Source organism: Aulonocara stuartgranti (assembly GCF_965226115.1).
Source record: "Aulonocara stuartgranti genome assembly, chromosome: 13".
NCBI classification, from domain to species: Eukaryota; Metazoa; Chordata; class Actinopteri; order Cichliformes; family Cichlidae; genus Aulonocara; species Aulonocara stuartgranti.
The window spans coordinates 20,145,428-20,163,060 of record NC_138949.1 but is presented as its reverse complement, the minus strand read 5'-3'; the positions used below and the strand labels follow the sequence as shown (position 1 = coordinate 20,163,060).

Below are 17,633 nucleotides of genomic sequence, written 5' to 3'. Positions count from 1 at the left end.
AAAGAACGATCCATACACTTATTATGTTTAACAATCATGAAACATAGTCGCTCTACTCTGGATCATCCATTTATCTGATCTAATATTTGATATATTCAAGTTTTGTTCAGGGGCGAGGGGATAAATGGGACTCAGTTTATTCGTCCTGTTTTCAGTGGATATTTAAATTATTTACTTAATGTTCACTACACATTGATTTTAATCTAGATTTCAGAAGGGATGATTCTTCACGGGTTTCCATGAGCACTTTCATATATTTCTAACCTTTTTCTTCTTCATTAAAAGCTTTTAAAGTGTCCATCATAAAAGCATTATCACATCTGATTCTGTCGTTACATTAACAAGTGTTTTTGTTCGTTTTCCTCCGACTGTTCGCAACCTGAGAGACGCACAAAGTTCGCGCATTTTACGACCGTCCGCCACTGGGACTGCTTTCCACCGGTAACCATAAAACCAACCACTTCAGCTCGAATTCCCTAAACAGACAAGCGTTGACAGGAATAGACCAATGTAGTGATGGAGGGATGTGAATGTCACATGTTTTCAGTATAATATACACCGCCCTTCTATTTCTATCTCCACCCCTCCGTCAAGTGTCAATTCTGCTCCACCGCAATCAATCAGTTATTTGTCAGAGGCTGTCAATCCACTGCTTGATTTATGTCAGCTATTGTGGCTGATTACATGCCAGTGCGACTGCGGGAAAAGAACAAGGGGGGGGGGAGAGAAAGGGAGAGACAGGGAGACATTCTGCAAGAGACACCCAAGATTTCAGAGGAAATAAATTGATTCTCGTGTCAAGGTTTAATTTTTAAGATGCATCGACGGTAGCCAACAAGCCCGCGTTGACGTGGGAGGGTATCAGAGTCAAAGCCGTTGATTTCACTCCATATCAGCCACTTACTAAATAAAATCGGCAACTTTTGGAGTTCTTCGTAAAACTTATCGGTGGTGGTATACACGATGAAACTTTAATAAGTTGCAGTTCAGCTCTTGATTTCCACGGAGAAGCTTTTGGTTTTTAATAGTGTTAAACGGCTTTTTGCTATAATCGGTGGATCACGGAGCAAAGAAAGAGCCGTGGGGGGGGGGGGGGGAGAAAGAAAAAAAACACGTGCTCTATCGAAAATGCACGAAGTAAACAAATGGACAGAAAATCCTGGGTTTAAAAAAAAATTACACACACAAAACGGAAAGTTAAATAAACAGTGCAGGGATGTAGAATTCATATTCCCATTATCTATCTATATGTATAGCCTCTATTCTTTCTTGGATAGCATGGACGCAGTATAACTATTTACAAGATTTAATAATAATTCAAATGTGTAACAACCCGGTCACACACTGCGGTCTCTCAAAACAGAACCATGTCCATTATTTTAGGGAGGGGGGGCTAAACGCATCTGCCATTGTGTTGTTAAAACCTGTCATCTGCCTCGGGCACACTGTCATCTGCAACAAGAACAACAAAGACGACTGAAAAAAAAGAGAGAAAGAAATCCAGACAGTTTATATTGATGTCAGCTCGATTTTATTTACATACAATGGAAATGATTTATTTTCTTTAACGGGCAGAAACGCGGACCGGGAGAAAGAAAAGAAGAGAAATGGTCTGTCAGGCCGTTGAGAAAAGAAGTTTAAAATGCCTTGAACTATTCACCGCTGAGATGGCTAATCAGTATTGAGGCTGCGGGGCAATCGGGCAGCTTTTCAATGTGGTTTTCCTTTCATCTAAATCGGGATGGAGGCGCTCAATTAAAAGCCTATCAGTTTGTAAGTAAATCAACGCCTATCAAAGTTGTCACATCAAACAAAACGATTATTATTGCAACCCGCCTCTGCCATTAATCTCTTTCTGTGGTAATCTGCTTGACAGGTCAACACGGAGAGCAAGAAAACCTGGAGTGGACAGTCAAGGCTGCAAAATATTTTATTTATTTTTACTGAATTGTATTTTTTTTTTTTTGAGAAAAATAAAAATGCAAAATAAAAAAAACATTTTTTTCGAGTCCCATATTTTTTTAATTAGTTACATTTTGGAGTGAATATAATAAAACGTTTACAGAGCAAACTTGCAAAAGACTAATAAAAAAAAAAAAGACAGATAGGAAAAAAGTTTTTACCTTATAGGCCCACAACTTTGTTAATGGTGCACTAATAAAGAAATTAATAACTATCTTCTCTATCTTGTCTACATATCTCATGCAATATAAATAGATGTCGACTTCTAAATAAGACATGTTGTTCTCAGCGTAATATGTGTGTTTCTAAGAGAGGGAGGAAGGAAAAAGTCCAAGTAAGCGGATCTCTATTTCTACGAATGTTCTCAGTCTTCTTTTTTTTTTTCTTGCAGAAAAGAAGAGGGGGGACGTTTCACAATATGCAAAGATGTGTGATTGATAACAGGCTTGGTATTTTCTGCAAGGGATGTCAGTCCGTGACACAATATGTGAGTTATTAGGGCAAAGAAGGGCAACCATAAATTTTCACTGTCAGGCGAAAACCCTCTTTATTGTCCCTATGACGAATGGGCTTCTGCACCAGACACCAAAATACTCGGCATTCCTCTTAAATGGGAACACATTTTTGCGACCATAATTCATGATATTTAAATAGAAAGTTTTAATATCCCCCATATATTTCATAACACTGACATGTTTATGAATCACTCCGCATGCAAATACAACCATTTACATCTCGCGAGGAAATACTTTATGTTGGACTTGTAGGATTACAGAGCCGACTTGTTGTGATGAAGCGAGGAAGAACACATTTCATTATTAGGGCTGATTTATGCAGCCAAACTAAATATGAAATATATAATTAAACAACTTTCCTAAATGCGTATCTTCAGTTTTTTTTAAGGCTATGGTGTAAACGCTACTTTATTTTGGGCCTATATACAAACTGCTTGGGAGCTATTCACGACGTTACCATAAAGTTATTAATTTCATTTTAGACCGTTTGCCGTTTATTATTTATAAATATATTCTAGCAATAATTAAAGTGTACAAAGACAGCAACAGAGAGGCACAGAATCTCCGCGTAGCAGTAATATAAAAGAAGATGTGGACTGGCCAGGATAGCAGACTATTAAAACTATTAAAGTACATGCATGAAGTAGATTTGTTTCCCCTCTAAAACTCCGTGGAAGGACAGGATTACAGGAAAGTCCGTGACACGACATTACCTGGAATCATTGCCTACTAAGCTCCGATGTAAAACGTCAGAGAGGTAAAAACGATTAAAAAAAAAATCAACAACAGTGTAACGACATTAAGACGTAGTCCTTGTGTCTAAAAGAAACCCTGTTTGGAATTACTCAAACACAACCACTCAATACACTGTCGAAGTGAAGCAAGGAACACAGCGAGGACCGAAGCCATGCAGACTCTCCCTCGCTCACTCTCTCTCCGGGAGAGCGGCGGGGAGAGAGTGAGCTTTTCCGCGTGTGGGAGGTCTTAGGTGACGTCACAAAACATGCAGCAGGCAAGCTGGCTGAGCAATGTGCAATGAACAGCAGCAGGCCTATGGCGCTCACAAACTTTCTAATGTCTCTAAACAGTGAACCACTGTGACCCACAAGTAAGCAGGACTGCGACATACCTCATTAAAGCAGTCAGCTTACTTGTTGCCAAAGCTTCAACTAGAGCAGGACAAACACAGCACTGTGGTGGGAACGTCAGTCTTTGACTGCACATACAAAATTAAGGACTGATAGCCTGTAAGAAAAGTATATAGTTTTTGTTAATAACAAGTAAGTATATATTTAGAATATATATAATATCCCATCCATAATAATCACGTTTAAATGATCCAGAAAAGAATATTTGACCACAAGAGCATGCATGACTATACTGCATCTGAAAAAGTGGCTTGACAAAACTAGCACGGTTCAAAACTAGTATAAAAGATATGTGGTTGTAAGTATTTTGTAAGAAACAAACCTTAATTACTTAGCACAAAGTTATTAGCAGCTTTTATACAGATATACAAGATACCTACATCAGATAATTTATTAGGTACATCTTGCTAGTATATGGTTAGACCCTGTTTTCTCTTCAGAACTGCTTAAATTCTTTGTTGGATAGGCGATGGAAACACTGCTCAAGGATTTTGGTCCAAATAGAAAGCATCACACAGTTCCTGCATATTTGTCAGCTGCATATTCATGATGCAAATCTGCCCTTCCACCACATCCCAAAGCTGCTCTACTTGATTGTGATCTGGTGATTGTGGAGGCCACGTATGTACAGTGAACTGTCAAGAAACCAGTTTGAGATGATCTTAGCTTTGTGACAGGGTGTGTTATCCTCCTGGAAGCAGCCTTCAGAAGATGGATACACTGCAGTCGTAAAGAGATTGAGAAGGTCAGCAACAATACTTGGGCAGGCTGTGTATCATGCTCTATTGTAACCAAGGGGCCAAAAGTCTACCAAGAAAATATCCTTCACACCATTACAACACTGAGCTGTTGACATAAGGCAGGATAGATCTGTGCTTTTGTGCTGTTCAAACTGAGACTCATCAGTTTAGGCAATGTTTTTGTTGTCCACGTTTGGTAAGCCGACACAAATTGTAGCCTCATTGCAGTGACACAAAACTATCTTTTGTGCTCAGGAGCATTCGAGTCAAAGGTAAATCCCAGATCGTTCGTGCAAATGTCTGTCATTGTGTAATGAGACAGTCAGTATCCATACATGTGTTTATATATCAAATTTCAAACAACTGAAAAATTCAAAGATCTTGGTCTTGGAACATATTTCTGTAATATTAGGTTTGGTGCTCCACAGCAACATTCTGTACACAGACCAGTGCATTCTAATATTAAAAGGAAAACTATTGCAGTTTTTTGTACTGTGGTCTGGACAAAATGATCACAGAATGCTGCAATTTCACAGACCTTTGACACCATGTTTAGTTTTATAACTAGCAGGACAAATATGTTATACTCCACATCATACTGTCAAGTGGAAGAAACAAAAGGGCTAATTATGAAGTCTGGACAGAGCTTTTAAAATATGGAACAAGCTTTTGGTAGTCATTAGACTGGAAAAACAAAATAAATCTATCTGAGAGATCTAAATCTCTGCAAAATTGACAGTCTCTTAAAAAGAAAGACTGATCAGCTCAACAAAACCAAAAGACCTGAAAGTGGATAATCACAAATTCTTTCATCGGTTAAGTAAAGTTGTATCGCTATCAAAGTCCACAAAACTGAGATACCAACATGAATGGAAAACACAGAACATTCAGAACAAGGCGCAAACTACTGATTATGCTCAATAACAAGCAGGACAGATTATACTTTGTCAGAAAACAGTTCCAAGATGAAACCAAGATGAACTTGGCTAGCATCGGAATGATGGAAAGGGAAAGGTATGTAGTAGGAGAAAAAGGTCTTAAGCTTAGAAGCATACTACATCATCTGTCAAACATGGATGTAGCTAATGTTATGGGGTGGGTACATATGGCTGCTAGTGAAACCAGGTCAGCAGTGACTGCTCATAGATGCAGCAGGATGAATTGTATGAAGTGTACAGGGTACTACACTCTCTGCTCAGACTGAATCAAATGCTCCAAAACTGACCAGACAGTGCTTCACAGTGCAAATGGATAATGTGTCAAAGCATTCAAAGAAATTGGATATTCTTCAATGGTGAAGTTAGTCACCTGATCTCAACCCAGTAGTCCGTGCTTTTTCATTTATTGAAAATAAAACTCAATGCAGAACGACTCACAAACAAGCAGCAACGGTAGGCAGATAGAACATCATAAGGGAGGAAACACAGGATTTAGAGATCCCAATGGGTTCTAGACTTTATCCAGTCATTGCTGTTCATCCAAGTATTAAAAAACAAGCCTCATGCTTGAAATTATATAAATTTGTCTAACTATTTTTGAGCCTCTGTAAATGGGGTATATGTTAAAAAATGGTTATAAACCCTATTTTTTAAATAAACACTCTGAATTTAACCTAAACGTCTGAACTTCAGTCACATAACAATTGATTTTGAATCTATTAATTTTTTTTTTTAAAGCCAACGTATGAGAAACACTGAACTCAGAGATAAACATAGCATCATTTATGCAAAAAGAAAAAGAAAAGGAAAAAGTTGAGTGAACTTACCCTTTAAATAAGAAACTTGTCAAGGGCGATGGGGGCAGCACTGAGCCCAATTGTGTGGTCAAAGGGGAAGATGTTGTCAAGACTTACCATAGATAGTGCCATTTGGAAAACTGACTCAAAACGAGGTTCTTGATTGTTGATTGCTATGTTATAGCTTTACATCCAAAATACTTACATACTTGATGTAACCCCCCAGTAAAGAACCGCCATAACGCTCTGGTTAAATAGAGGCAGCTTCTCAGACTAACATGGGCAATTAAAATGATTTTACTTCAGGTTTGATCTAATCTCTATTTTAGTGTATATGTATGTTTTATTACCAGTATGGCTCTCCACGCCCCCTCTCCCCCGTATGGTTTACTGAGACCAGGTGTTCTACCTACCTGGACTTCTTTTTCCACAATGTTTCAGTATTTTAGCCGAGAGCCGTGCACACATCCAGTCTGAATCTAATGTTGTCATTAGGAAAACAGTCAGCACTCAGGTTTGATCAGCAACAGCGACCGCGTGCTTCCGCACAACAGCAGGTCAGCTGATTGAAACGGCACGCGGAAACAGTAAAGTCAATTTGAAATCGCCACTAGTTCTCCAAAGCACTCGGTCTTCACCCACAAACACCAGCGCTTAACGTAAAGCAAAACGTAACGTCTTTCTTTCGTAAGCGGATTTTTTTTAAGTGCAGTGACTCGGATAGTTGATGTAAAAGCAGTGGGCGAGAAAGATATGGCAAACAACGAGTCGCTGGTCGCATTGAATGGGACTCAGGTAAGTTTGCTTAGGAGAGTGTTTCTCTCAGACTTTGTCCCCTGCTTGTGTAATGTGGCACTTTTTTTTATTATTTAAGCCCCACTCTAAATAATTTACTAGCGCTGAAGTTATGCTGCTGTGTTTGTTTCCTCGACTTCACTGGAGTCATGTGACACGCTGAAGCTAGCATTACAGATGTGACTTTCGCTTCTTTTACAGCTTCACTGACAAAAATAAACTCCGTAATAAGTAATGTAATAAAGTGTACCCAGTGCAAGGCGGTTTGTTGAAATGTAAGTTCACTGGGGCAGAAGTGAAAAGCATACAGAGGAAAGGATTAGTTATCCCTTCGCATAAACAGAAAGACAGGTGTAGTTTAGAAACCATCCGGCTTTACAGTGAGGCATCCTATCCAGCTGTTTCGCCAAGTGTTGCAGTATAAGGCTGTGTATGTTATTCAGATTTAATTAAAAAGTTGTTGTTGGGATATCATGAAAAATGTGTCTGTTCCCCCGTCAGAGATGCAGTCTTTATATGTCTCTCTCTTTTAATTTTCAAAGATTTCATACATTGGGCACGACTGTAAGGAAATTCCAGAGTTCCTTGGAGAGACCTATGGCCAGTTTGCACGAAGGCTGGATCTGAGTTTTAATCAGCTCAGGTAAGATTAGCAAAGCGCACAACATGTAATCAGCTGCACATCTTCCTACATCTTCCTCTGCCTGCTACTGGGAGACATGCGTCTTCACATCAGGTGCAACTGAATGTGTACCCTGGGTTTACAGGTGGTCACAGTGTCATCAGAAGATCAGAAAGCTGAACGAGTGTTAGAACTGGGCTGGTGCCACGCTGGGGCGGGATAAAAGGCATCATCGATAAATGTGACATGCTAATTCAGGGGCAAATAGAAGAAAAGATTCCTCTGTCAGGACATGAAGGAGCACCTCATGGCAGCCGCTTCAGAGGGGGCTGCCATTTCAACAGCAGGACTAGCATAGTTGATGTGGCAAGTAAAAGAAAAGAGATGATGGTTATAAGGTGCTTTTGTTTCTGAAGCCCTTTCATGACTGTCAGGCCATGAAGCCATCTCAGTTGGGCCCTTTTCTGTTTAGAAATTGTTGTCTCGAGGCAGTTGTCTGTAGTGGGTATTTGGAGTTTAAATGGATTTATATAGTGCAAAACCCCTCAATTGAAAAATCTTTTTTAAGGTTCAGGAATATCTGAATGGGCCAACATGAGTTTCTTGGAAGCCCATGATCTGTTATCACAGAATTTACACACACAGTGCAGAGCTCACCTTTGCACAGGGTGTTGAGTAAGTCACAGTCCTTGTAAATCTGCTACGGTGGGCAAACAGAGATCTTTAGGTCCTTGGCTAAGCCTGATATACAGAAACCTGTCACACATTTTTCTTTTGTTTGTTTTGTCTAAACATCTGCAACTGGTAAAACAAAGATTTGTAGCTGCATTCTCATTACCTTGACCATCAGTATCCTATCATGCTCTTCATTCAAATATAGTCAGATAATTTGAAACATTTACGTTTTTAAATAGCTAACAGTAGGCAAGATGATACCAAGTGTCCTTTTTGCTCACAATAAATATTTTTTTGATTAGATGACCATACGTGAGGTTCCTAAACCAGTTAGCAAAAGTCCTATATAGTATTACACCTTGTCACATGACTAAGCATTGTACTGAATACACTGTTTGACACCAATTGTTTTTAGGCGTTTCCTCAGAGGAAGTGAAAGCACGTAATCTCTCACAGGGAGCATTATGGCATGAGACTGCAACAACTCTTATGTCTGTGGGTTTTGGGGATATCAAGACGGGCATTATGTGAGTTGCCCTTGAAGCTGTCACGTTAAGAGCTTCATGTTTAGAATGAAATATTTATGACTCAGAAATGACTAATTTATTATTGGTTTTCAGTTCAGCTAATCTCAGATGTCAGATATCATTACTAAACTTCAAAGGGTGGTATGCACAGACAAGTGGTGCAGAAGTAAGCCAAGCAATACTTGAACCATTTAGGGCTCATGTCTGTGCAATATTGATTGATGGTTTGGTAGTGGAAAAAGTGATCTTATACCATGCTTAATTCTAATGATTTAGCTTTAGATTTGGCTAGATTTTATTTTCAAAGCTGCTTTATTTTCCTCAATTTCTGGGTTCTGGTTCATTCCTATGCTTGTTGTGAAAATGAGTGTTTGTACAGTGTGTTAAAGCTGATTCCAACAACATTACATGACATTAATACAACAGAACATTAAAAGATGAAAGTATGCATTGCCAACATGCTAGTATTAGTTCCTTCTGGTATCACCATAAACACACATGACCACATTAGAAACTGGATAAACACGTCAACATGTGACAAAGTTGTAGCACCCACTGTTCGTTTCCCATTCCCCAGTTTTGATATACAAGAAACAATAAACCACTGATGCGTCATATTTTGTGCTGCTGTACAATGCATTGAATAATTTGACAAGGTTATAACCAATATTATTGGTAAAAGTTTCTAAGCACACTTTCACCTTTATAATATAGGACATCTGCACACCAGATAGGTAAACACTGTTATTTATCTCATAATGATAACATTCGAAATTCTGCTGCTCTTATACGTCAGAGACATTTGTGAATATTGACACCGTGACCTTGTTTCAATGTCAGCTCAAGCAAACCAGGTGTAAACAAATGCACATGTTGGTTAAACTCAGTGGACTACCTTCAGCATCGTGCACTTCTTCATGCTGCTTGACTCAAATCTAGAGGGAGACATTGCCAGAGTTTGTTGTAGCTAATGTGCTTATTTCTGTCAGCTCAATTGACAACACTCATCCAGCAACCTGACAATGAGTCACAACGAGAAGCAAGGTGCTGGCATTGGCTTTAACTGAGTCCTGTGTGGTTTTGTGTGCGTGTAGCGCATATGTTTGTTATTTTGTATGTGTGCTTGTGGATGTTTGCTTGGGTGCAGTGTTTGCGCATCTGTCTCTGTGAGCATAACTGTGAGTGGCTGGGCAGGTAATGGCAGGATGAAATTATGGTAGTGGGCTGTCACACCTACACCTCTCCCTCTGTGTGCTGTAGTGTCAGCCTGTCTCATCAATGTGTTGAGAACTGTGGCTCACAGTGAGATTTCTGTCCCAGGAAGGGCTTGGTTGGTATTGTGTTGTCCACTTTGTTCCAGGTCAGTTGTGTATACAGTGCTGTGAAGGAGCATGTGCTATGTTGACACGATTTCCCTGCTGTGACTGTTACATGCAGTGTTATCACCCTGGACACACGAGGATTGAAGAGGACATGTGTCTCTGAGTCTCAGGAAGAATCCTAACACTATTACAACAGGGATACTTGTCTTCCGAAATCAGACAAACCATCCTGATAAACAAATCCCAGTTGGGTATCAACAGCCAGTTGTGAAATCTTAAAACTCTACTTTTTCCAGTAAGCCTATTTTATCAATTTAGTTATATATATATATTTTTTAAAACCAAAGTATAGAGATATACTGACTGACTGAATTGGTCCATTTTCAGTCTTCTAAGCCTGGATCAGGTACTCAGCCTCCAGTATATCCTATTATGAGCCGGTTCGTTTCATGCATGCACGGTGGCACAGACAAGTTAAATATTATAAGCTTGGAAACACCTCACTGTGAGTGAAGACACAAAGTTTGCCAAAGTAAACTGTGGGTGAGGTACAAAGAAGATTGTAAAAACTAATCTAACTAGATGCTTCACTCAACTTTGCCTAGCTGAACATTTTAAAGAAGCTAACAAAAACAAAGTAGATAAAGCTACTTTGTTTTTCCAGAGCTCCGAGCCAGCCACAGGCAAGCATCCTTTGTGTGAGCCTCGGTATGAGCAAAAGATCAAAGTTGTTCCAAAGAAAATTATGGAGACAAGTGGAAAAGAAAAAAAGATTGATGTCCTCTTATTTGGTAAATTTATCCAAATACCGTAAAAGATTTGTTATATAAATCCGCTTTTGTTTGGTAAAGTAAAATATGCCAGATAAAGGTGGGCGCGCAGAAACATTTCAGTTGTTTAGGTGAGAGAAGATCCTGTAATGCACTCCAGCTTGTAAAATTTAATAATTTCTTGTATTATGAAAATTAAAATTGAAGCAAAATTTCCAAACAAGAGTGATTAAAGTTGTGCAATCACAGTGATTCTTTGAAATACCTTTAAATATTGGAGATACTAGAGACATTTGGTAAATGTCACATGAAACTGCAACTTTTACATTTTTCCATGCATGAGAAGATACCAATGTCTATTTTTCCTTGCAGTCAGTCTCAGTTTTCACAATATCAGAATTTCAAATATGACACTGATACTCAGGAAAATACTCAATAAAAAAGGGACAAAATTACAAATATATTATGTTATATTTTAGGATTCTCTTAGTTAGTGGAAAAAAACATAAACAACATTTTTAGATGTGCTTTTGGTGACTTGGCACCATATTTCCATTGCTGATCAAATAGAGTTGGTAACGTATGCTCTCACTATTTCTGTGAGAGAATGGTAGACTTTTCTTTGACTTAATCTTGGACTCAGACATTAAATGGCTGCATTATTCTGACCAGCAGGAGTGATAATGTTAGCTCCCAGATTAATGTTATATTATTATTAGCCATAGCCCCTAGCCACTAACTTAATGATTGCTATCTGTGCAACAATGTAGGAATGTAACCTGTTGCTGAAAGCGTTTGTCAGCGTCGTTTGAACTTATTAGGCACAGCATTGAATGTCAAGGACGTTAATTTACAGGTAAAAGTCAAGCACTCCACCTCTAAATTTTCTTACCACAAAGATCTTTAATTCAGTCGTTAACCTACATGGGCTCATATCCCTTGTGACCCACTCTATGATCTGAAACACTGACATTACTCTCTGGTATACTTAAAAGTCTAATGTCAGGAGTCGATCTGCTACATAAAATCCACCAAAGTTGAAATTCAGCCTGCTCTCAAGAATAGGAAGACCATATTGGACTTAGGCACACACATCTACTGTATGTGTGTGTGTGTGTATGTATGCAATGTGTGTGCCTCTGTCTGTGGGGGTATGTGCTCACCCAGGCCATGTTGGTGATGGCAGGCGTTTTGCATTTTAATGACAAATCAAGTATGCTAACTTGCATTTTAAAACGAAAGTGCTCTAAATGTCGCACGGCTGTCAAAATGAGATGTAAGTAGTCTGATGAAAAGAGAACAAAGAAGACAAAGTAGGGAGGCCTAGTACACTGAGAAATGAAATAAAACCTTGTATGGCCTGTCAACTGTGTCGTTTTATATTCATATCTAAGAAACATTATAGTATTACTCCGCTGCTCAAGCCTCACTCATCTGTCTCTTTTAATTCATCACAGGGACCGCTCTGTCTTTCAAGTTGCTGTATGTCAACACTGGAAGGGGCCTTCTAATTGACAAATGAGTGTCACAGACATCAAGTGTTCCTTTTCTATCCACGATAGGTAGACTCTGGTTGTTTGATGGTTTGGGGAGGAGGGATGAGGGGGTCTGTTATTGGCAGAAGCCCAGTAAGAGGCATTAGACTGGGCCCAGAATGAAAAGTGACAACAGGAAGAGAGCCTGTCATTGTCTTGCCTAAGTGTTCAATCTGCAGAGATGCTGGTATGCAGATAAAGTGTCAGTTAGGAGGAGAGAATATGAAACATTGGCAGTATGAAGTCCTCAAATCACTTAACTGGGAGCAGCGTGTGTGTGTGCCTGGTAATAGTGGTGGCGTACTCTGTTCTGCTGAGGAAATATATTCCATATCTGATCCATCAGGCCTGTTTAGGCCGATATTCTAGGATAACCTGATCTATGTCTCATAAATTACAAAGTACGCAGAGCTCTCCCAGCGCAAAGAGATTTAAACCGGATAGATGAAAAGGACACGGTCTGGCAGGAAATAACTTATTCATATGAAGGACATTGATATTTCGTATCCTTCTTTGGTACTAATTTAAACTAGAATTTTTTTTAAATGATGTACTACTCCTGGGAAAGTCGCCGGATGACATAGCTTGTCTTTTTCCTCCATCTCACCAATTTGAGGTTGTGATTGCTGCAAACACTTTTCTCTCTGTTAACGGACAGTTAAAATGATGCCAACAGAAAGCCAGGGTAGAGAAATGCACACAAGTCGTGGGCAATTAGTTTTATCAAAGTCATATGTTTGGTACGTTATCGCTTAAGTCTTTTACATGAGGTTATATTTTGGACGGTCTTAATTATAATGCCTTTGGATAGATTTGAAATGATTAAGGTTTAAAGAACTTTTATCTCTGCAAGTTATGCTTTGCATGAGGAAAATTACACAACGTTATGGTTTCACTAATGGCTCAATCCACAGTGGTGACATGATCATCGTCCCTGGCTCAAACCAACACGCCGCTGAACAAATGCCATACTAATTCAAACTTTGGATAGACTTAAGTCAAGAAAAATGCTAAGTTACACTGACTTTCATCTTCACTTTGAAAGAGAGTAGATATACTTCTTGCAACATGCTCATAACTGTCACAAATCTCAACTGTGCACTGCTGATTGGCTCTTTGGAGACAATTGTGGGACAACTCACTTTTTCATATTTGTTTTTTTTTTTTTTTTTTTAAATGTCTTGAAATGTCAGGATTCTTTGAGTGACGTACTTCTCTCATATTTTGTGGAGTCCTTATAAAAGGTCACCCTTCCTGCTGGCTTTTGAAAAGTTGTTGTGGTTTGTTTTGGTGCCATCCATTTTTTGAGGAAGACGTGAGCATTACCATGGAGATAAACCACTGGCAAACCTCCTAGTTCATTAGAAATCCCCCTTCCTCCAAAAACAAAACAAAAAAGAAAAAAAACCCACATCCTCTTAGGACGAGTTTGTGTCTAATTTGTTTTTATCTCGCTTTGAGTACTGCAAAACAAAGTTGGTTTCAAACTGCAGTTCACTGCTGCACCTCTTGTGTCGACAGGGAAATGCAGCTCTGCTCACGTTGCACTCTCAGTGCACACTTGAGGCGTTCGAGAGAATCTGACTTAGCTCCTGGCCTTCTTCTGCTGTAGTATACAACAAAGTTGTAGCGTTCCTGCTACCCCGATTGATTTAGGTGTGGGGTGGTTCCCAGGTGGAGCGTGCAGACGACAGGATGCATATCACCCGGCTATTTAGTGTGAATTCTGCAGACAATGATCACATGTGCTCCAACTGACATTACACAAACTTTGTACTAGGGAGTTGGCAGGATAAAGACCATTTAATGTCTGATCTGACTGATCCAGACATTTGTTATCACTTACAGCTCGGCCGGGTAGTGCCTACAAAAAATCTGGGCTGCAGTGGCTCTGGTGTAACACAGCTGAGTAGCTAGTCAATCAGCTTACAGCTGGACAGTTCCTTTATCCTGGGTACAGGATATATAGTATACAGTAAATCTTTATCTCATTGTTAAAACACAACAAAAGACAGACAGAACCATCAGTGTCAGGAGCTGCCGTCAGCCTTTCAGTGCATTCCTTCTATCTAAAACCATCTTGTGCTTAAGGATTCTGAATTGAAGGGAACATCTTTATGTTCCTTTTGTTCACATTATATACACTGGGCAGTGATGCCATTCCTTTTATGACTGCGTCACATTTTTTATTGTATATCCCAAGACGGATGGCGTGCCACTGATGCAGAGATTTACAGGCCTTCAGCTTGCAGTGGCAGGGCTTTAGAAGGGCCTGCTGACATCTAGCCAACACTTTGGAGGAGGAGTATAAAAGCTGACATTTTATTGGCTCTAAGAGGGAAGGAGAGAGAGGGAGAGAAGTCTTGGGATTGGGGGCAGGGAGGGAGGGAGGGTGAGAGGAAAGAAAGGAAAAGATATTCTGTTTCTTTACTTTATATTTTTCAGCACTGCCAGCTGTCATGGGGAACTTACTAAAAAGATGGGATTTATTGGGTATTATTTAGAAACCTGTCAGTGCTAATGACTACAGCTATGATTTCAATTATCACCCACTAAATATAGCTTAATTCACTGCCTTGCTGGCTATAATGAGCCACCCTGACATCATTTTTCAAAAATTCGATACCATGCTATTTTAATATTTTATGTTGACCACTGATTTAATTTTCCTCCCTGGTGCTTGGCATGTGGCAAGTTGGATGGTCAAAGCTATTGAGTTCAAAGCTATCCATGGGATATATTTTTTCCATTGACAGAAATCCAATTAGTTTTAGTACACAGTCTGGCTGAATAAAAAGGGTCTTAAAATCCACAATATGTTTCCTTAGTGTTTTAGCAGAGTGCAAAGTGATGGATCTTTATGATTTAAACTGATGGGGCCCAAGTGGACATGCTCCCTTTTCTACTTTGGCAAGTGAAAAACAAACTACCCGTATGTCTTAGTCATTTTGATAGGCATAGCAGAGTCTTTTGATATTGTGTAAACATCCGCTGTAAAGTGCATGCACCGGCTAAGATCTTGACTCCTACATATTTAAACACTTATTAAATACTTTACAGCTGCTACACAAATTCTGCCGAAACACCGTGTAAATATGAGAGAGGGAAAAAGTCAGATGTATAATTCATTAGTGACATGTTTAGTAAGTAGACCGTTTGGGGAGAGTTAATGCGTATTCAGGTTTTGACATGAGGGTGTGCATTTTTAAGCGAGCATTAAAAGGAAGATGATTAGGACTGGCATTTGGCTGTCAATAACAAGCTCGCTGCTTGAAGTTGATGATACGGGGGAATTTTGATAATGTAAAGCTGATTCCTTTTCTTGAGTCTTCTCCCTCCGTGACATATGTTTTATAGTACATAACACATGTACAAGTCATTTAGGATAGCCTCCAACAGTTAGGATCTCTCCATGTGTGCTTTGCTTTCTTCTAAAAAATGGAAAATCACACTACTTGAGACATGACCTGTGTCTCTTTAAAGACATAACTCAGGCACTGTTTATGTTCATCCCATCACATTTAGCTATCTCCCAGATTGATGATGTAAGCAACTGGAAGGCATGGAACATATTAAAGCAGAGCAGGGAGAGCCATACTTCTACTTCCCTTGGCTGAATCCCAGATGTGGAAAAGAGAAAAAGTAAGGGGGGGGGAAAACGGTTTGGAGCCTGTTTTGGATGATGAACAAAGGAGCTTCCTTTGGTATGGCCTAGGCAGTTTTGGTCGCTTCATGGCTTTCAATCTCCCACAGTCTTTCCTAGAAGGCCCAGGGGTGTAAAGTGAAGACAGATACATGGCTGTATCCATGCCAAGATTTTAGAGGATGATGGCAGTTTTTGCCGTGATTTGAATTTTAGGGGATGATTTTTTAAGAGGGCTGCGTGATAAATGTTGTCAGTAGATGAATAAATCCTGTGACCATAAAATGCAGTTGGAGGCTGTTGGCGGAGATGGCAGCTCTCAAAGGCCTCGCGATTACTAACAGTCTGATCTTGCATATTGGCGAAGACGAGGGATTAATCTTATAACCCCTATAATTTGAGTCCAGTTTAATCGCAGTTCACCACTCCTGGTGTGATAAACTATGCCTTATTTGCTTGTTCTGCAGTTGCAGAACCGGCTTTGCGGGTGAGACCTTTTCCTGCACTCCCGCAAAACACTTAAACCGTCCCTGGCCGTGGACAGCTGTGTCACATTCTCAGCACAGCTGTATCTCATTTCCTGTATCCATTTTAGATAAACGTACTCGCATCTTTCACAGCTTTCACTTTTAAAAACCACCGACTGTCCTTCCAAGCTGCCATCCCAAGAACTTGGTCGGACGGGAAGATTTTTCCGAGATAACGGTCCCTGCGCTCTCGCTCGGCTGCGCTCTTGTTCTCCCCTTCCTCTTTGTGCTCGTTCCATTTGTGAAGCATGAAGAATAAGTTTAGAAAACTGTAGCTGGGACTGGGTTCAGAAATCAAGGGAAAGCTATGGTTCTTTTAAGGTTACATCTGACATCCATCAGCATGGAAATATGTTTTAATGGTCAGGCAGGCTGCAAGACATCAGTAAGCTGTTGCCTCACTTTTCCACCCAGGGATATATTGAGATAAGAAACAGTGACGGCATGTTTCATGTCCATGCTGCTGACATGTCTGTGCTGGAAAACTACAAGGAGAAACCCTTACATTTTGGGGCCAGCAGGCTGCGTAGTACAGTATCCTTATTCTCTGTTTTCCCTCTTAAAACATTGTTTATCCATAAGGATAAATGCAATGACTCCCATCACACTGGTTCCACTGCAAGCTGCTGACTGCACTATTAGCTGACAGTATGATTATGTGAACAACAGACCAAACAGTCTTCTGATCTCCTCTGTCTGTCCAGACGTTTGGTGATGTTTAAGAGTTTATCCCCACTGGTAATGGGGAGATAGCTTTTGTACTGGGGGCACTGTAGAGTTTCTTTATTTTCTCCCTCTGTCTGGATCCCGGACCCCTGGGTCCTCTAAAGCTCAGAACATGTCTGTACTCAGATGTTTCAAAACACCAAACAGCAGAGGATGAGTAGGAGAAGGAGGCAGAGGAGGAGGAAGAAGGTATAAAGGAGAGACGAAGGGAAATGGGAGGAGGGTAAGGAATCCTCACAGGGACAAAGTGCACATGTACAAGCAGACCAGGCAAAGAGGCCCAACAGGGTCTATAGACTTGTGATCTGAGGGCCGTTTGTGTGTCAGTCGGATCAAAGTCTGTGGAAGAGTAGGAGAAATCCCTTTACCTTTTCTGACTATGGAAACCCTT

At 39.9% G+C, this 17,633-nt stretch overlaps 1 protein-coding gene across 1 annotated transcript in view; it reads left to right on the top strand.

Annotated features, from left to right (window-relative positions):
* Positions 1 to 6,657: 6,657 nt before the first annotated feature.
* The window catches only part of lrmda (leucine rich melanocyte differentiation associated), a 208,644-nt gene continuing 197,668 nt past the window's right edge, over positions 6,658 to 17,633 (top strand). The window contains exons 1-2 of the mRNA XM_082557336.1: positions 6,658 to 6,895; positions 7,438 to 7,538. Of these exons, the coding sequence (XP_082413462.1) occupies positions 6,854 to 6,895; positions 7,438 to 7,538 (143 nt within the window). The 5' untranslated portion in view covers positions 6,658 to 6,853. The remainder of the gene's footprint in view (positions 6,896 to 7,437; positions 7,539 to 17,633) is intronic.